The sequence below is a fragment of the Pogoniulus pusillus genome, chromosome 26, assembly GCF_015220805.1.
Source record: "Pogoniulus pusillus isolate bPogPus1 chromosome 26, bPogPus1.pri, whole genome shotgun sequence".
In the NCBI taxonomy this organism is placed as follows: domain Eukaryota; kingdom Metazoa; phylum Chordata; class Aves; order Piciformes; family Lybiidae; genus Pogoniulus; species Pogoniulus pusillus.
In genome coordinates, this window is record NC_087289.1 from 9,023,504 (window position 1) to 9,044,423 (window position 20,920).

The 20,920-nt window shown below is 40.0% G+C and overlaps 1 protein-coding gene across 3 annotated transcripts in view; it reads left to right on the top strand.

The window, feature by feature from the left end:
• Positions 1–20,920, top strand: part of TBL1XR1 (TBL1X/Y related 1) — a 118,838-nt gene that overhangs the window by 83,537 nt on the left and 14,381 nt on the right. For all 3 annotated transcript variants that reach the window (XM_064164705.1, XM_064164706.1, XM_064164707.1), the window contains 7 exons: positions 12,628–12,730; positions 15,423–15,568; positions 17,022–17,241; positions 19,309–19,441; positions 19,979–20,120; positions 20,381–20,444; positions 20,547–20,644. In XM_064164705.1, the coding sequence (XP_064020775.1) occupies positions 12,673–12,730; positions 15,423–15,568; positions 17,022–17,241; positions 19,309–19,441; positions 19,979–20,120; positions 20,381–20,444; positions 20,547–20,644 (861 nt within the window). In that variant the 5' untranslated portion in view covers positions 12,628–12,672. The remainder of the gene's footprint in view (positions 1–12,627; positions 12,731–15,422; positions 15,569–17,021; positions 17,242–19,308; positions 19,442–19,978; positions 20,121–20,380; positions 20,445–20,546; positions 20,645–20,920) is intronic.

Consider the following 20,920-nt stretch of genomic DNA (forward strand, 5'->3'; position numbering starts at 1 on the left):
TTTGGCCTCCTTTTCAGTAAGTGGCAGGTTCTCATGTGGTTGTTCTTGGTTAACGGCACTAAAGCTGGAGGTGATCATTTCTTTGTTGACAATTTATATTTTCCTAACTTGAAATTGTAATAAATTATAACTGAAAGATCTATGTCCCATGAGGCTACTAGGGTGTAGTTTTTTCGAGGGATGGGGTGGGGTTTTTTTTTGTCTGGTTGGTTGTTTTTGTCCCTTCTCAATCTTTGGTGTTGGGGTTTTTTTTTCCCTTTTATGGTGTTGTCTCACAGGGATTTTAAGTTTAATCCTTATTCTTCAGCAGCTGTGGACTCAGAGCTGTTAGTATTCAACAAGACATCTGCCTCAGGAAAAAAAATGGCAGTTTTCATGCACTTACAAAGGAATTTTAGAAAAATTATTTGTTATCACCAAACTAGATGCTGCCTGAGTACATAATTCCAAAGCTTCTTTACCATGGGAAAGGTATATGAGACTGAGCTTAACAACGAGGAAATAAGCTGGGTTTATTTGCATTTAGAATAGATGTTTTCACCTGCTCAGTGAACCTCATTATTGTCTCTCTTTTTCCCCCATGATCGAATCACATGTTTTATGTCCCCAGCACTGCAGAAGTTGTGCTGGGCCTGATAATCCAAAATGTTTTCTGAAATCATGTTGGCATTGGGGAAGGTGCTCAGGTGCAGAGAGAGCATCCTTTCTCCTGGGTGTGCCACTACAGGAAATTCTTCTCTTGCTCCATTTATGTGGTTAATATTACTTATAGAGTAGTTTATAGGATATAAACTATCCTATGTCAATTAAACCTGCACCTGATACTAGCTTTGAAGGTGCTAAAAGTGCTGAGATGAGAGGATTCAGGTTCATTCACCAGGGCAAGGCAAATGAGCAAGTGGGTCCTGTGTTGGAAGAGGACATATTCACACAGCTGTGTCCAGACCAAAGTAAGGGTATTTGGGTTTAGCTTGTCTTTGGCTGTTCACTGGGAAAGACTAACCAAGCCCCGAAGACTTGAAGGAATTTAGGATAATTACTTGAGTAATAAAGTATAACCCCCTGCATTTTGCTAAAAAAGCCCCATTCCCAAACCACGAGGCAGTGGTGGCCTCTAACAAATGTTTCAAAACTTAGACTCTAGAAAAATCCATTGCTGTACAGCAGAATGCTCTCAGATCCCCTAGGCAAGGACTGCTGGAGTCCCTGCAGGCTCAGCCTCAGCAGGCACACCACAGAAGGTTTTGAGTCTTTTTGTTTTTCTTTCGGTTATGGAAAATCTGTAGATGTGCAGTATGGAACAGACTTCAGCAAGGAGGTGCCCAGCCTTATGCAAAACACAAGTTGTAGATGTCAGCATGGTGCAGAAGGGTGCCAGGAGAAGATGCTGGCTGGTTCTGGCAGGTATGGCTTTTTTTGTCCCTGTTTCTGCACTTGTTCACATGCTGTGAACTCCAGTCTCTGCTGTGCTTTGTTACTCTGCGTAGGTATAGCTGCAAATCACCTCAATTTGATGTTGTTATGGCAGCATTAAAAAACCTTCCTAATCAAGAATGAGGGAACCCACTGTGGTAAATACACTGAAGTGAGTCAAACAAAGGCCTTTCTCCTGCAGGTACTTCAGGACGTGACTCAGGGCACAAAGCTAAACAAACAAGGACACATAAGATGAACAGGGCTTAGTTGGAAAAGAAATCGCTGTTGTTGAAGATGAATAGAATTTTTTTTTCCAAACACCAGAGTTTATTTGTGCAAAATGTTAGCACAAATGTTAGCATGGAGAAGTAGTGAAAGAAGAACCTAGAAAAAGAAATTACTGAAGGAAGTACAGATAAAGTCAGTGCTCTTGAAAGCAGCTGGAGAGATGAATACAGGAGTGCAGATTATGTGCAGGCAGTGGGTGGTGAAGAGGTGAAAACCAGGGCAAATGTGTGACCACAGGATCAAGATCATATGTCAGATCAAGAGATGAAAGCTAGAAGATGGATCACCAGCTTGGGAAAGGAAGGACAGCAGACAAAATCTGTAAAAGAGTTGATGCTGTGGGGAGATAGAAGAAGACTCCACACACCTGTAGGAAAAAAATCCCCACTCAAGATGAAGATACTGTTATAGGAGTGCAAAGATATCTTTCCAAAGATGCTTGTAAGAACTACATATGGTGGTGTATTACCGTCAGGTAGCAATACAAGTATTTTAACCATAACAAATAGAATCTTGCCATGCTACATGGCACTAGTCACCACTCCTCAGCAGGATTTCCAGAACACAAAAAAACCCCAACCCAAACCCTAGAAAGTTGAAAACCAGCTGTTTATGAAAGTCGGCCCAAACTTCAGTAGTTTTTCATTGACAGGTTGCATTAATCCAAGCTCAGAACAAACTCTACTTTTTTTCCTGTAAGCCATCGGTGTGCATGGGAGCAGCAGTAGCAGAATAGTGAAACACTGTGTCACTATTAGTGCACCAATATCCATCAGCTGAAGCAACTGATGCAGATGTAATCACTGTCTCTAATAGAAATAAAGTCAGGGTAATGGAACATTGTCTCAGGATCAACGTCTCCTGTTTTGAAAATAAACCCCCTCAGCTTTTCCTTTGCATTTGTGTACCAGCAGGCCACCACATCATTCAATTCAGTGACACAGTCCTTTAGAGCCCTGAATGATCTATTGTGGGAACATCAGGAACAATGTATTGGAAAAAATGGAATGTTCTTGATCAGAGTTACAGGCCATGTTATTTGGTGAGTTTTCCAGCAGGGAAAATGAGAATAAATCAACTGAGAGCAGAAACTCAGCACAGTATGGAGGTCTCTAACTCCATTTCACTGTTTACTTTCTACATGTTCTTGATCAAAAAGCTTAAACCATAGTACTTGTGCTTATTTTTGGTGGTGGTGATCACAAATGGAAGATGTTTTTTGATATTGTCCCAACCTTAGGCTTAGCAGAAGCTGCTGTGACTTCTTTTGACTGACTTGAGCACTTCTCCAGTTATTTTCCCTGAGATTTTTACACAGCATGATCCAAGTGAGGATTAGTGGGTGTGCTTCCACATTCATCCATAATTAATTTTTTTTGCTAAGGCTTTCATGCTGCACAGCAGATTAGCAGTTGTTTAGTCACATGCTAAAAATGGGGTTCACAACAAAGAGGTCTATTGCATGGGAATTTAAAACTGCAGCAGCTTCTTGCAGTTTTCATCTTTCTTGCGCTGGATTCCAGCAACCTGCTGCTGCTCTGTGTCTAGATGCAGACAATGTTAGCAGGCTGTTGTTTTAGCACTTGGTAAAGTCATTTAACGGTTTTACAAAGCCTTCCTGATGCAGGATCTCTAAGTTTGATTGCATAAGTCTTAATTTATTTAAATTCCTGAGTTCCTGAAGGATTGTATCTGTCTAAAGGGACATGTTTCTAATGGCCTGTGAATGGAAGCTTGACAGCTTGCTTGATGCTAACCACTATTCCTGTGGTGGGCCCTCCAATACATAAATTTTCCCTTTTTGGAGACAGATCTTTTTCCTTGGAGTAATGACAAGCATTTGTCTGGTATTTTCCTCTCCATTACAGAGTTAGACTTATTTTGCATACAGAGCTTAGATGGTGGACTTTGCAGGTCATCTTGTAAAGGAATCCATACTGACCAAGCATATTCTGCTCCTTTCCCAGATAAATGCTCTAGTTCTGGCCGTCAGTCAGAAGCTGTCTGTTTCTAATCAGTTTTAGAAGTGCCACATTTCCAGTTTTGCTGCCATAGGTACCTGCCCAGCTTGTGTGCAGGGAGGACAAGCTAGCCATGAAAGTCATCCCATCCAGCCACAGGTTCTTCCTTTTCAAAAGATGCCATTGGTCTGGACTTAGGTGTTTGATCAAGGGGAGTTTCATAAGCTTTGGTTGTATTTCCTGGTGTGCTCTGAGGATTATCTAAGTATTGAAAGAGACCAGTCTTTTACTTCTGGACAATTTTCATTTAATCCTAGCTTGTCTACTTTAATAACTTGGTCGCTGTGATTAAAACCCCTCTTCTTGGCTGCCTTCAGGGGATCAAGATGAGATGTTTGGGTACGGGAGTGATCTCCTGGGGAGTTAAGGAGGGATAGATTTCATGAAGTAGTCAAAATTGAGACAGGATTTTCTGCTGGTGGTTTTACTAGCATATGGGTGAATGTTCTGAGTAGCTGCATTTGCCTAAGTTTTGGAGGAATAACATTGTTCCTGAAGAAAGATGTATCAGAACTACCTCCATCTCAACAGGGTTGTAATTATCATGCAGAAAAGTTGTGCCTGGAAAGAGAAGTCTATTTCTATTGTTCCCCAAACAATTGAAAAGTCTTTAAAATAATAATATACAATGTCTTTTGCTGTTATGATACAGGAAATAAGGAGAAAGAAGTCCCCCAAACATCTAAGTTGTTCTTGAATTGCACTGTATCGGGGGGGGGGGGGGGGGGAGAAAAAGAACAAAGGTTTAATAAGTTGATGAGAGTTGAATAGAGTGTTAGTACCAGAAATATCCCTGTTTCTTTAGTCAGTCTAGGAATTTACAAAATATAGCTGCCAAGAATCACTGCAAGATGCCCTATAGCTGTCCAGGAAGATGTATTTTTACTTCCAGAAAGCACAGAAGTTTGCAGCTTTGTAGCCATAGCCCTGGAAATATGATACTGGATATACTGCTGCTTGTCTCTCTGCTGTAACATCCGGAATCCCAGTCCCCTGGGTTACACAGCATATGACTTTGGGGAGGAGAATTGTAGTTCAGTAATTAAATACTACCTTGCTGTAGGCAAAACCAACAAATGGGCTTCATCTGCAGCTTTTTTTGTAATAGTGCTCAGGACTGTGCTTGGCGTTTCTGGGGACTTGAGTACTTGGATAAGGAGACAGTAACTGTTATTTTTAGCTAGCACTTTGGGTGGGTTTGTTGGGCTTTTTTCCCCCTTTTAGAGTTGTTGTTTTGGTTTTTTTAGTTTTTATTCCCCTCCCCTGAAAATTTCAAGCTGGCTTTGTCATCTCCTATGCTTCATACTTTCAAATTGGCACAGAAAGACAGAGTCTGCTGCCATAAATTAGGTCATTAAAGCTGAAGTACAGAATACAAATATTTGTCGCCTGAGCTAAGGAAAACAATTCAGATGAGGAAAGGAAACTTTTTTTTTAGTATTCAGAAATGAAGCTGTGTTCTGGAGATTACTGCTTTGCTTTCAGGCTTAAAAGATGAACATGAGAAGCATCTCTTGTCTACATTTGGTGGAAAAAAAAGCCTAGCAAAGGCTTGATCACATGGGAAATCAGTAAGAAGCTTCATTAGGTAGAATTACAGATTTTTTTTCTTAATGCAAGTTCACATTTAATGTCGATTATTGAATATTAAAATTAAAAAGGGGCACATTTAAAGAAGTAATTTAGAGGCAGGTAAAAATGAAGGAGATGAGATAACTTTCATCGTGAAATATATTACAACAAAGCTTATGCATTTAATTTAAAGAACGTTTTAATTTAGATTCAGAAGGTTAGAAAGAATTCCTAATTGCAGATTGTCAGATAGTAGGGGAATTTTAATAAGGGCTTGTTTGTCCTGTGCCCAGTACAATATTGGAGAAAGAGCAAATAGGAGTGTTTAGAGCAATTAGTTCATTTAGGTAAAGAAAACTCATCATTTTTTCCTTCTTTTTAAAACATGAGGAAGTGTTCATTTTGATCAAAGCTGTAGTCTAATAAAATCTTAGAGAGAAGGGTATAGAACAGTGGTCATACATTGTCTGGTTAACATGCAGGAAACACTAGTTTATTGTAGGAGTTTTCCTTTAGAAACTATTTCTAAAAGACTATACTTAACTCTTCTTTCTGCACCTTGCTGAGTTCAACATCAATTTGGGGTAGATCTAGGGTGTCTTTGGGAAGAGTCGTTGGGAATCACTCTAGTAAAACAACAGCCACCAGCAACAGTGCAGCCTCTGATTAAAACTCAAGTCCTGCAAGCTGCTCACGTGGCAGGTTTAGTATCTCAGTGAAGTCTTGAAACCTCACAAATCCAGGAGTTTGTATGTTCTGAGTGATTGGATTTCAATATCACCCTTCTCATTCTTCAGCATCTCCAAGTTGATAAATAAAAGCAGACTTGGTGGTATGGCTGCCTCAGTCTTAATTGCCCTGGATACAGTTGGTGGCATTTAGTATGTTGGCCCTTTCCTGGGCTACAAGATATTGTCTGTCCCCTGAGCCACTGTAACAGCAGTCGCATAGCTGTCAGGTTTAGCAGGCAGGTTTGCCAGACTGAGGGACGCTCAGTGTTAGCTGCAAAACATAATGAAGAGAAATTTTGTATCCCACAGGATGCAACTTTTGCTCTGCTTGTTTATTTGGTTGGATTGGTTTAGGTTTTGGGGGATGTTTAGTTTTTGGGTTTGGTTTTTGGGTTGGTTATTTTTTTTTTTTCTGTGGGTTTTGTTGCTTGTTTTTTTAATTAAAATGTAAAACAAAGTAGTTATGAAACTTTCCAAAGTACTTATGTGCACTTTCAATTTTTTGGGGGGTGGAATTAAAAACCTACACATTCCCAGGGTTGGGGCATATAATTTGCTTGCTTTCCTTTTTTTCTTTTTTTAAACTATCACAGTCAAAAAGGGAGAATCTTGAGCAGCAATTAAGATAAAATTATGTCACTGTCTATGTGCACACATGTTGGCAAAATGTTTGCCTGGATTTCTTGTGTAAGAGGGAAAAACAAAAGGATGAGTGGCAGTATTTCTGTTGTAGGAGATTTATTGTTTCTGTAGCCAGACTTCTCTTTTCCATGGATAAATGTGGCCGTCTGTTCATATCTGAACATTAAACATTTTTTCAGAGATAACCACAGCATTAGCTGTTCTCTTGAACAGATCATTTTTGGTATCAAACTGATGATTGGCATGTTTTGGAGACTTATTACTCACAGAAGCCTGACAGGTTTTTCTGTTATCCTACCTAATTAGGGTGTGTTAGAGCCCACCTAAAACTGCAGAAGTCATAGAATCATGGAATCAACCAGGTTGGAAGAGACCTCCAAGATCATCCAGTCCAACTTAGCACCCAGCCCTATCCAATCAACTAGACCATGGCACTAAGTGCCTCAGCCAGTCTTTCCTTGAACACCTCCAGGGATGGTGACTCCACCACATCCCTGGGCAGCCAATAAATCTGACTGTAGTAAATCTACTGTATATTATACAACTGTGATTAAGAGACACTGAGTGCTAATCTGATCTATAAACTTCCTCTACCAGTTTAGGTTTGGTTTACAGAAAAAAAAAAGAACAAAATACAACAAACCACCACCAACAACAACCAAAAAAATCCACCCCCCAAACAAAACACATACCAACAAAAAATCCCATCGATCAACCACAAATCCCAAACAACAAAAAAAAACACCAAACAACAAAACCCACCCAACAAAAAACCAAACAACCAAAGACCTTTGTAGGTCAATAGCTGTATCAGATGGTCTATTCTCTAGCATTTGACATGGAAGTGGAGAAAGAGCACAAAGAGTAGAATATTATTTTTTTCAGAAATGCCATTAGATTTGATACTGTTGGACAGCCATCAACCTGCAGGTGTAATGCTCATGATAGTGGAATTTTATCTCATTCTAACAGATTTTACTTGTAAACTTTACCCAAAATACAAAAGGCTGTGAATGGTCCTTAAGGGGTGGAGAAGCCCATGTGAGAGCCCCCAGGCTTGGGTGTCTGAGTTATGGTAGGCACATTCCAGAAACACAAGCCTGTTTTTACTCTTTGGAAGCTAAGTTAGAGTTCATGTGTTGGCTCTGAGACAAGAAATGTAATTTGCTTTGAATAAAAGTAGCTTATAAGTGACTTTTGGTGAGATTTCTGACATGGATGTAGAGTCAGAATAAGTGGATATGTTTGTCTAAAGCAGAGTTGCACATCTTTGTTCCTGACCTGTGGCACATCTAGTTTTTGAGTAGATCTGGAGGCCAGCATCTGTACAGGTAGTTGACTTTTATTTTATGGCTGCTATGTTACACCTGATAAATTTTGGGAGTTCCTGTGGCGATACTAAAAATTACCTGGGGTATCTTGATACTATGCTGATCCTGATTGAGCAGTTGTGTTACAAACCTCAGGCTGATCCTTCGGGAAGGGGATCCTACGGATTACTTGTATGGTGGTTTTGGATGATCAAGGAAGAACAGAGTGCTGAGTTAGTTACACTGTCACACAGTTTCGTCGATACTACAGCATTGTAAGCACTGCCGGGGTGAATGTAGTCTGGGAGCCTGGCAAGAGGCACACTGAAGGAGACTTTGTTTTGAACAATGAATATTGATCCTAGTGTGATCCCAGGAACTCGGAGCCCATGAGCAGTTTGGGCATGATTCATAAGCCATCAGGCACATTCCTTTTGTTAACTGTTGTCTGCTGGTTTGGTTTTCTTGTTGTGGGTTGTTGTTTGTTTGTTTGTTTAATAATAGTTTTACTGATAAGGAATCTTCTTTACATGCACTGCAACTGCTCCAAGGTGCAAAACAAAAGTAGAGGCAAGTGGGAGAGGTTTCCCTTAAAAGCACGCATGGAACTGCCACAGTAGTGTGGGTGCATCATGGTTTGGCCTACTTCCTATAAATCCACAGAATGTTTTGAGGAAGACTAGGAATTTATATAGGGACCAACAGAAATAGCCTCAAGGATCTTGTTACATTTTCAGAATGGATTTGGGACATACAGGTGCAAATACCTCAAGATATTTTCAATGAGCCTAGAGATGTAAGACCGGTAGGAATTGTGATTTCTACTTATTTTGGTCTATTCTTCCTATCTTTTTGATTATTAAACTGCTTTTGTTTTGTTTAACTGATGTATCTAAAATGAAAGCATTATCAGTACCTATGAAGTGTCAAGATAAGTAGTCAATTGCAAGTGGAAATAGTGGATTTGGGGAAACAAACCATCATTCATGAAGTAGATTTGTTAGTATCTGGGGGAGGTGTGTGCATGCGTGGCTGCATATAGAAAGAGAAACCTGTTTTTTGTCCTCCTAATCTTATTCTTTTCAACCATCTCTGCTCATGTTTCCAGTTACATGATGCCACTTAGAAATCTTCTCTGTCACCTCCCAAACAAGCCCTGGGGCCATGTTAGGGCAGTAGAGAAAATGACGTTCACGTGGTTTGTAGGTTAGCAGGTTTATTTTCCTTCCCATTACTTTTTCTCCTTTGGCAGATATCTTTGGCAAATTGTAAGTTCGGCATGAATTGAGGTGGTGGCTGTGTGTGTTGAACACTGAGAACAGCATGGCCAGTGGTTTGGGGGTTGGTGGATCTTCTTTCCACCCCACCACCGTTTCTTTCTGCCATCGTGCCCTTGCTACCACTGTCTTGGATCATTTCCACTGGTTGCTTCCTAGGAAGCTATGAGCAAGGAGGGAGGCAGCACAGTTCCTGGGTTGGAAACAGCAGCATTTTCCCCATCACATGCAGCAGGATTCATGCAGCTCCAAGCAGCTTCTTCAGTTGCCTGCTAAGTCTGTATGCCCCAAACTGAAAATGGCCACACTGTGGTGCCCTTTAGTGGAGCAGATTAGAGCCTTTGCCTCTAGTTTCAGTGGCTGACTGTAAGCCTGGTATCAATTTAAATATTGTCAGGTGGAAGCTGTTATTGTATTTTGCCTACCTGTGCTTCTGCTCCATTTTCTCTTTAATGTGACAGTTTGCTTATGGGATGGGGAGGAAGGTGGTTTGATGTGGCCTGTTGCTCTCACAGTTCCTCGCTCCCTTTGGGTGATCAGGGGCCGATGGTTGTCTCTGGGGTGCAGGCTGAGTCACCATCCTGGCTTGGGGCTAAGTACAGAATAAGGTTCTCAGAAAATATAAATAAGCACCGATAAAAGGGATAAATCAATATCATGGAAAAAAAAACCAGGAACCCTGTGCACCCTTTTAAGTTTCATGCCCTCATCAGGCAAGCTGTGTATTTATTGCACACATCAGTGTTGGTCTGGCTGCTCGGGTAGGGTTGCACTGCCACCTCTTGATGACCAGGCAGGACAGCAGTGCTCCTGGCCTTACCTAGTGCCTCCTCTGGAAAACACTGAACCAACCTTGAAAAATTACACTCGTTTAGCTTGGGCAGGTTGAACAGCACTTTTAAAAGAGCAGCAAAATGTTCACTTTTTTTTTTCTTTAGCTATCCAGCTCCAAAAGAGCTGAATGTATGTGGCATCTCCCCAGTGCTGACTGGAGCGGAGAAGCCCTTTTATGTTAATAAATAATGCACTTGCATCTGATTTCTGCATTTGCACCTGTCTTTTTGGGTGATGCAGTAAGACTTTTACGTCAGACCCCTGAAACAAAAGGTCTTTGTGTGGTCTGAAAAGGCTTTTTTACATGACTTTATTTTAAATTAGTTGCCTTAATTTTGGAAAGAAAATATTATGCCTCTTGCTGCGGGACTTCTCGGTAACAAGCAGCCTTAAGTGAAAATTATCTTTGCCTGGTATGACAACAAAATGTAGCTGAATAAATTTAGTGTTTGGACCTGCCCCTGGCAGAATTGGCTGCTAGTGCATGGAATGGCTAAAAATGATGCTTATTTCACACACTGCTCAAGAAACAAGCCCTCAAAGTGTGTTGTGATTTGATGGGTTTACCCTGTATGCCAGGCATCGCTGAAGTCTGTGGATGGGTGTGGTAGAGTTAGTGTCCCTGGACCTTTACAAGTCCCTAGAACTTACTGTGCTGGAACAGTTATTTTTTTCCCTTAGAGATGAGGATTTAAGTAGTTCTGCCTTTTTATATCTTTAAGAAATTGAAACCATTTTACCCTCTTCAGCAGCGCAACATGCTCAAGCTGCTCTACAAGCATGAGGGCTGGGTTTCATACAGCTCCCTGTTTCCCATGTGGGATAACCTCCATCTCTTCCACTTGGGTCCTTCTGGTCCCAGCTGGGTCTGAGCCCTCCCTGTGCAGCACTTGGACTGTGTAATTGACTGTGTAATTTTTCCTGTGCCTTCTCCACACTTGTGCTGCGCTGACTCCTATCCTCAGCTGTTAGCTGGGTGGGTGAGTTTGGAGATGCCCACGTGCTTGCCAGCTCTTCAGGGTTCATTGTAGTTTCAGGCAAACATACTTGCTTTTAATGTCCAAATTCATCCTGTAGCCTCTCCTCTTATCAAGGAGTTTAATTTGATCTGCCTACTACAACATTATGGGACTTGCAGGAAAGTCACATCTTGGACAACTTTCCAGTGTCAAATTTGGTGCAACCAATTGGTAAAATATAAATGTTGGATAAGAAAGAGTATAGTCATTTTCTCATGGTTTCTGGGGATATCTCATTAGGAAAATACTCCTAGAAAGAACATGTACAGCAGCCTCATAGTGCCAGTTACAGCTTTGTAGTTATTGCTTACTGTTGCATCCTTCACCTTCCCACTTCAAGCCACATTGGTGAATAGGCTGGCCATGTGTGCAGCCATGTAGCTGGACAGTACAAGAAAACCTGTTCTCCAGTCCTTTCCTCCCCAGAGACTCAGGTCAAACTTTGACAAATAGCAATAGGAAAGTCACTTAGCTTCTCATACTTCAGTTCCATAGAATAAAATGGTGGTGGGTGGCTGGGTAAAATCTTTGAGGGTCTGTTGATGAAAAGTGTTGGGTAGGCACTAGGAAGAGGAGATGGACATCATTTTACTATATTCTGGAAGCTGATGTTTGTAATTTAATTAGATATCACAAAAAGACAAGGTTTTTCAAACAGTCGAAAGACATGAGAAAGTTCTCAAAAATAAGTTAGACAAAATACTGCACTCTGTGTCCTCATCTTCATGTCTTAAAGACTCTTGTTGCTTCAGATTTTCAAAATCTGCCATCAAAACAATTTACAGTGTGATACATGATTTGTCTTGCTTAAATATTTACCATTACTAAAATCAAGGCACAGTTGTCTGTGTATATATATATGTCTATCCATCAATATTTTTAAAGCATTGATTGAAAATCTAGGGAAGTCTTAATAAAATTGATATGTTTGAAGTTTAACTAAAGAATTGCTTTTGTAAAGCATAAGTTGCTAGCTAAGACATTTGGGTTTTTTTTTAAAGGAAATAGTTGGGCTTTCTTTGAACAAATACTGGGTCATATTGCACGTTTTTAGTAAAGCAGAAACACCTGAAATTTTAAGTAGATTAGAAAATAAAAGTGAGAACTTGTCTGGATACCAATGCAAAACCAAATTCTTGGTCTTTGCTAGCCAGGCAGAGAGGGATCCATAGGTTGAAAAATGGTTCTGTAGCCATAATGCTGAGTAGGTGCAACTCACTTGATTGTGTTTTAGACACCCTATGAAATGGGGCCTGTTTAGTACTGGTGTTAAGCAACATAGTTCTTCAGTCCATACCAGTTTGCATTATTTGAGAATTCAGCCCTTCAATATTTAATTCACTGCCCTTTATGTTGTGGTAAGACAAAGGACTTCTTAATGACTACAGCAGACTTATTTGCATTATAAAATCAAACCATTTTCTATGCTGCCAGGGAGCTACTTACTTTCTAAATACACATTTGGTGAGTACTAAAAATATTTAATTGACCTACTTTTTTTTTTTTTTTATTTTCAGGGTTGTGTCCTTTGTTGTGACCTCATGGTTTAACTGGGAATAAAGATGAGTATAAGCAGTGATGAGGTTAACTTCCTGGTATATAGATACTTGCAAGAGTCAGGTGAGTTTTTACAATGCTGGTTGTTAATGCATAATTTATTTGGTATTTGTCTGCAACTGGCTTTAGCAAACACAGACTCATGTATTATTTTGCCAATAGGCATGTGCTTCTGTCTGAACTGTTTCTTGGTGTTTCTTCTCCACAAGAGAATGAATTCCTGCCAAGTTACCTTCTGTAACTTAATCAGATTCAGTCAATTGGAGTCTTCAGATGGCAGTCAACCAAATAAGGACTCATTTGATTACTAGAAATGTATTTTCCTGGAGATCACTTGTCTACAGGGTGATAACGGTGTCCTTTTGTTTGGGGCTACTTGAAGAAGAGAAAGGATGACCACTAAAACACTGCATTTTCCTGTTCTGTCCTGGAGTGATGGTGGTCCTGTGAGAGATGGTCTTGTGCAGCTGAAATCCTTGCTGGAATGTGGAAGGCAGATGTTACTGCATTTCAAAAGAAGCAGCAACTGTAACCATATGACTTGTATTATTTGAGTCTAAATACAGATGAACAAATTTTGCAGGAGTAACTCTTTGGTTCTCAAAAGCCTCCTTTCCTGCAGAACACTTTCCTGGAAGATTTTGTCGTTTATCAGGCTAGCCAGAGCCTCTTAGGAGTAAAAGCTAAAGATGGTCGAATATTGTCAGACTTGAAACTTTTTTCCTGTCATATTTGTCTAAGCTGATTGTGTCTGTAAAATACAAGTAAGAAAGCAATAGTGTTCCCTTGGACAGTTTCTTTTTGAAACTTCCCAATCCCAGTCTGATCAGCAGTTTGAAATTGTGTTGCATGTTTGGGTTTCTAGATGCAGCCATATGGTTGCAGGGGGTTTTGTGGTGCTGGTTGTTCTTGAAGCTGCGTAAGAGACAGTGTTATCTTTTACTCATATCATAGCTATGATAATAATGGCTTAAAGCAGCCTACATTTAGAACAATTAGATTTGACTGGAAATTAGGGCATACCCCAGTAAAGGAACAAGTGATAGTTGTGACCTGACACAGAAGGGTATGGTTTCAGCAATACAGAATCACAGAATTAACCAGGTTGGAAAAGACTTATAGGATCACCAAGTCAAACCTGTCACCTAACCCTTCTAATTAACCAAACCATAGCACTAAGTGCCTCATCCAGCCTCCTTTTGAACACCTCCCAACATGGTGACTCCTCCACCTCCCTGGGCAGCCCATTCCAGTGCCACTCTTTCCACACAGAACTTCTTCCTAACATCCAGCCTAAACCTGCCCTGGCACGGTTTGAGACTCTGTCCTCTTGTTCCATCACTGATTGCCTGGGTGAAGAGAAAAACCCTTGCCTGGCTGCAGCCTCCTTTCAAGTACTTGTAGAGAGCCATAAGGTCTGCTCTGAGCCTCCTCTTCTCCAGGCTGAACAACCACAGGTCCCTTAGCTGCTCCTCGGAGGACTGTGTTTCAGCCCTCTCACCAGCCTCGGTGCCCTTGTCTTGATGCATTCAAGCATCTCAACATCTTTCTTAAAGTGATGGCCCCAGAACTGCATGCAGTACTCAAGACGTGGCCTAAGCAGCACTGAGTACAGGGGCAGAATGACCTCACTGGTCCTGCTGGTCACACTATTCCTGATACAAGCCAGGATGCCACTGGCCTTCTTGGCCACCTTGGCACACTAAAGAAAATACATAAAAGAGTGAATAATCTCCAGTCTTGTCATAACAGTGTAAGGGGTCTGCTCTGATGCATGAATTCCCTTTTTGTTTCAACATCATCTGATTCCTAGGGGATTTTTTAGTGATTGCTTATGGGTGAATTCTGGGTTCTTGAAAATGCATTCGACTAATGCAACATCCACCCACTCTTAATGGACTTACTAAACTGAGACAGAGAAGCACCAGAAGCAATGGTGGATGGCAAAGTTTTTCAGTGTCTGCTTGTCCAAAGAAAACAGAAACTCATTTTTTTGCCTGAATTTACTAAAAGCTATTAACATTTTCTTATTCCAGTTACAGATTGCTTTTGTCACAGGAGGCAGAGTTACAGAATTGCTTAATTTTTATTTCAAAGTCTCTAGGCAGCTTCTTAGTCACCTGACAGGAGGTAGAGAATTAAAAAAATAATATTTTGATTAAGAAAAATTTTTATATCAGAAAAGTTAGTTTGCTGAAACAAATATTTGTCTCTAGATCAAATTTGTCTTTTCAGAGTGATCAAATAAATTGCAAACAACTAGCACTGTAATGTGCATGCCACTTGCCAAACCAGACACACTTATGGCAGCACTATACCATGAAGTGGTATCTGTTCTTCATGCAGATCCATTTCACTTTCAGGGGTGACAATATAACAACTGAGTGAGGGTGTTTTGAGGTATTTGATTAAATACTACAGATGATACAATACTTATACCCAGTTTGAGAATATACAAGTATGTGTGAACACCCTTGCAAATTGTATATTTTACAGTTTTGTATTTGCTTACACAGATGTTTTGCCAATGATACCATAATTAATAACTGCTGTATTTGTATATAAACTTCATTTTTCTCTTTTTTTGAACACTTATATTAGAAACACAATTGCAACAAGAGAGGTGTTTTGTAGTTCATAAGATCGCAATTATTTTGTGTATTCTGCTTAGGTTTGTAATCAGAAGATCTTACAGTGGTTATGGCAAGTAGCATTGTCTATAAAATCATTTCTGATGTGTTTACCTTGTCTTTAGGGTTTTCCCATTCAGCATTTACCTTTGGTATAGAGAGCCATATCAGCCAGTCTAATATAAATGGTGCTCTGGTGCCACCAGCTGCTTTGATTTCCATCATCCAGAAGGGTCTGCAGTATGTAGAGGCAGAAGTCAGTATTAATGAGGTAAGGAGGCTTTGCCTGCAGGAGTGCTATGTCTTTGCTTGCAGTAAATTTGAATGTTAGTATTTTTCTTAACTTTCTTGTGTCCTATTTATTTACTTTTACTTCAGATTCCTTACTGCTGGTGTTCACCATGACTCCAGTGGTGGAACCAGAATGGAGTGACATAACTGGGTAGGGGTTCTGCCCAGTGCAGCCACACAACACCAGGCATGGTGTTCTGGCTCATTGCTTAAAGGTCCGTTGTCTGTAGAGTTTTTACTCTAATATAATGTTGTAGTAAATCCAGACAAGTGCAGTAAAATAATCATTGAGACAAGTAATCTCTTAATTTCTGTTTTGCTAGGCTTGGACTAGGGAGGTGGGAGAGCACTATGCAGCTCTCATTTGGGTGATGTGTCATTGTAATGAAATAATGAGAGCCCAAAGGCAATGTTTCCAAATAGAAAGAGGGTTTCAATTCGTGGCAGGAAGGATGAAGTTATATGTCAGTTTGCTTTTTGCCTCTACTGGCTAATTCATCTTGGGCAGAATCTATTAAATTTGATGTTCAAATGGTTATTCCAGCAGTACAGAAGGCTACGTATCGTTCTGCTTGATGCTGCAGATACTTGCCCTCAATTCCCATTCTCATTTATGCCTGGAAGGTTAGCAGTCTTTGTATGTATCACTTATATTACAGAGGGAAACTATTTTTATTCTTTTTTTCCCACTAATTCTATTTTTTCCAGTCTCCCTCATGTCTACTGTTTACATGTAGCTTTTGTAGTCCCCGTGAAGCAAATCCTTTCCCTTAGGAAGCCTCAGAAAACTAAAGTCATTGGAATAGAAGGAGGAGACCCTATATTTATTGCAAAGAATCCTTCTAGCACCAAAAATAGATCCTTACAAAGCCCTAGCCATATGTATAAGGATATTTTTAACTGGGTCTTGCCCATTTCAGGATAAAATTCTTCCTTGTTGTTTGAAAGCATGCCAGCAGCGTTTAAAAAAGGAAGAAAACTAGTCAACTCTCCAGATAATGTGTTTATGGAAAGTATTAGTCTAATAAGATAGAATAGCTTCACAAGCCAGTGACCTGACTTGCAATGTTTGCAGCTCTTCAAACAAACCATTAGATTTTGTTGCAGCCACTCATGGTTGAAATCACATTCATAGATAGCTTACAGAATTTTTTGCTTTAGCAGACTTGAAGCATTTCACTTTTGATTTCACAAACTCTGCCAGGGGCCTGCTGCGCCTTTTTTTGTTTTCAGATTTATGGTGGCTGCTTAATTGTAGACTAAAATCCTAACCCTAACCACAACAGTGGTGAGATACCACTTCCAGCATCATTTGTAACTTGTTTTGTTATATTAAATAAACTTTTTTTGCTTTAGTTTTCCTTGGAATTTTTGCCCTTAATGTTAATTTGTGCTTGGTGTTGTCTTTGTTTTCTTCCTCTGCTGTAATTTAGGATGGTACCTTGTTTGATGGTAGGCCGATAGAGTCTCTCTCACTGATAGATGCAGTAATGCCTGATGTGGTACAGACAAGACAACAGGCCTACAGAGATAAACTTGCACAACAGCAGGCAGCAGCTGCTGCAGCTGCAGCTACAACTAACCAACAGGGATCAGCGAAAAATGGAGAAAATACTGCAAATGGAGAAGAGAATGGAGCACATACTATAGCAAGTAAGTTAAGAAAGAGATGACCTTAACTCATGTTAATATCATTTGCTTGTCATTTATCATAGGACAAGCTCGTGGTATGAGCTGGCAGACAATGAAGCAAATGCGTAGAGATAATAGCAACCCTTCAGCTTGCAAAGCATACCTTCATCATAGGCAGACTTAACAGGTGGTGTCTCACCTTTGACTGGCTGCAGTTTAATGTTTGGAATTGCAGGAGGAGGTGCAAACTTCTGAGTAAATTCGAATTCATAATATTCTGTTGACCAGTTTCACTTCCAGTGCTGCTCCTTTCCCATGAGTGGAAGGTTTTTCACAGGACTCTCTGAGAGCTCTTGCTTGAAAATTATGGGGGAAAAAAAAACTTCAAATATTGCACCTGCTTTGCTATGACCCCTCTGCAATGAATAAGGAGAGGAGTCTGCTGATGTGCAGCTGGTTCAAACTGAGCATGGCTTATCAACTGCTGCAGGCTACTTTTTACAGGTGCTGCTATCCCTAAGAATTGGAGAGCTGTAAGTGACTGTAGAACTGATGTCCCTGCCATGCTGAGATCATCACGGTTACTGAGACAAACCCTGTGTCATTTTTCCTATTTATCACTATCAGTTTTCATGCTTTCCTGGTTAGAATTATACAATGCAGCTGCGTGCAGGTTTTGTTTATTCATGGGTTCCATTTTAGTTGTGATTGGTGAGACAATTGAGTTTTATTTGCCGTCACTGCTCAAAGGAGCATACTTCACAATCAGTATTAGTGGAGAAAAGTTCAGGTCAGGCATTGAAATGGGATTTTGAAAATAGTGTCCTGAAGTCTGAATTAAACATTTGAGAGAGTGTGTTACAGATCTTGCAATAAAAGCACCTGAAGAAAAGATGTTGTTGAGTGTTCCTGTCAAGCCATCTACAGGTTCTGCATTTTACAGATGGATTTTCCTAGGGCTTTTAAAATTTTTATTATATAAATAAACTGGAGATACAATCTTTGGCTTAAACAAATAAGCTGTCATTTAAAAATCTCAAAAGATTATTTGCTTGTTAACTGTGAACTGGATGGAGCAAGTGTAAACTTCAGATCTCAGCCACTGTCAAATGTGATATACCAGCAACCCCTACTGGCTGGTACACCAAATGATACTGGCATTGATTTGCTTTAATTTAAGCACTGTTTTATATGGTGCTCTTTCTTAAAAATAGGCATATTCTAATAGGCCTTTTTTGGTTTGTTTTCCACACATGCAAACAGTGACAGGAAGCCTTAATGTTAAATTAAGCAAGAGATGTGAAATTATTTGTTTAACTGCAGTGAATAAATATGGTGCAGGTGAACGGCGTTTTTCATATTCTGCATTTAGACTCAGTGTGAATTTAGTTTTAATAACAGAGGATGATGGATGTTAGCTGCCAAGGAAACTGTTTTGTGGGTTGAATTACCCCAGTATGCTGTACAGAACAATATGGATTCAACATCTCTTCCAAGCAGAAAGCTCTGTATTGCCACGATTCCAACATAATTGCCTATGCAGTTTAAAAAGCTCTTTTATCACTTTACTGTATCACCCAACGTTGTTATATTAATTAAAATCACTTTGTAAATGAAATGTCTGAGATGTAGATTTAAAACCTCTTTGACTGCAATTGGTGAAAAAAGAGAGCTTATTGAAAACGGATGTGTCATAAGCGTATTTTTCATGCATCAGATAAAGTAGTAGCATATTGTACTACGAGGTGCCATGCCTGAAAAACTGTGAGGACTTTTAATATCAGCGTGGGATTTTTTTTAACACAGCAAAAATTTTGAAGTTCCAAAATTAAATCTATTTTAGAACACCGAGGTTTAGAAGGGCTAAGAGCTTTCTCACATTTTTGAAACTCTCCATCTGTTTACACTACTTTGTAAATGGAGCTGGAAAAATTAAAGAACGTTACAGCTTTGTCCAATTCTGATCTACGTAAATTGTGAGTTAATCCTTGTGCTCATCCCAGTGAACGTGGGCCAGACAGTAGCTACAATGTATTGTTGCAAAATATTAAAATCCCTTTCTCTCTACTGTTGTTTCCCATAATGCAGATAATCACACAGATATGATGGAAGTAGATGGAGATGTTGAAATCCCTCCCAACAAGGCAGTGGTACTGCGTGGCCATGAATCTGAAGTATTCATCTGTGCCTGGAATCCTGTCAGTGACCTTTTGGCCTCAGGGTACGTGTGTTAACCATGTCTGTACATCATATCACAGAATCACAGAACTGCTTGGCTTGGAAAAGACCTCTAAGGTCATCGAGTGTAGCCCTCAACCCAGCACCACCGTGGCCACTGAACCACATCCCCAAGTGCCATGGACACTCATTTCTTGAACACCTCCAGGGATGGGACTCCACCACCCTGGACAGCCTGTTCCAATTCCTGACCACTCTCACAGGAAAGAAATTTTTTTCCTCATCTCCAACCTAACCCTCCCCTGTTGCAATTTCAGGTCATTGCCTCTCCTATCACCTGACACTAGGAGAAGAGACCTTCTTTTCCCTGTTTTCTTTATCTCCTGTAACTAAATTCCCCATTCCCTTATTTTTTCAGAAGAAATCAAGCCCTCAGTGTGCTAAGGAAATGTTATCCTTAATTTTGATGTCTAATTCCAAGTCAAAATAATACCTGCCCCAATGCCCCTCTGCATTAAACGCCACAACATTCACTGTTTTGAAAGGAATACTTTTGCAAATGGAATCAACTGTTTTGTAGATCTGGAGATTCAACAGCACGGATATGGAACCTCAGTGAAAACAGCACGAGCGGCTCTACGCAGCTGGTACTTCGACACTGTATACGAGAAGGAGGGCAGGATGTACCCAGCAACAAAGATGTGACATCGCTGGATTGGAACGTAAGTAGAAATGGCAGTGCCCAAAATGCTCTGAGAAAATTGCACCTATAGTTTTGCAGAGTCAAATTTTAAGTGACAGCAGCTGTGCACCTCTGAAATATGTTGAGATTTGAGTTGTACTTCAGGCACTTATCAGAAAGAAGTTCTAGTTGCTGGACTGGGTATCATAAATTGTACACAGATGTATTCTACCTGAAATAAGCTTTGTGCTCTTTAGCTTTGAGTTATACAGTAAAGCTAAATAACCTTTTTGCCGGCAGAGTGAAGGTACACTTCTAGCAACTGGGTCTTACGATGGCTTTGCAAGGATATGGACTAAAGATGGTAAGTGAAACACTCTGAATTTCCAGTATGATTTCCTATATTGTGGCTCACAGCATAGTTTTTTATTTTTTTTAATGTATTCATATCAATATAAATTTTCAGGTAATCTTGCCAGCACCTTAGGGCAACATAAAGGTCCTATATTTGCGTTAAAATGGAACAAGAAAGGAAACTTCATTTTAAGTGCAGGAGTGGACAAGGTGAGATAATCTTTGGTAAAATTAAAATTCTTTCCTTCACCGTTATAATCTAATTGTAACCGTAATAGCAAAGCTGTAAGAAGTAAGTAAATGAAACTAAAGGCATGGAACATAAATATGTACTTACAAAGAGCTTGTTGGGCGTGCTTTGTTTCCTTGTGTTTTATAGTAGTTGGAGGTAGTTCGTAACAAGTTCAGATTCTCTTCCCAGTTAGGTTAAGTGTAAAGTTGGAAAGGGTCTGCTTTGAATGCAGCAACAGTAAACCTTGGTAAAAT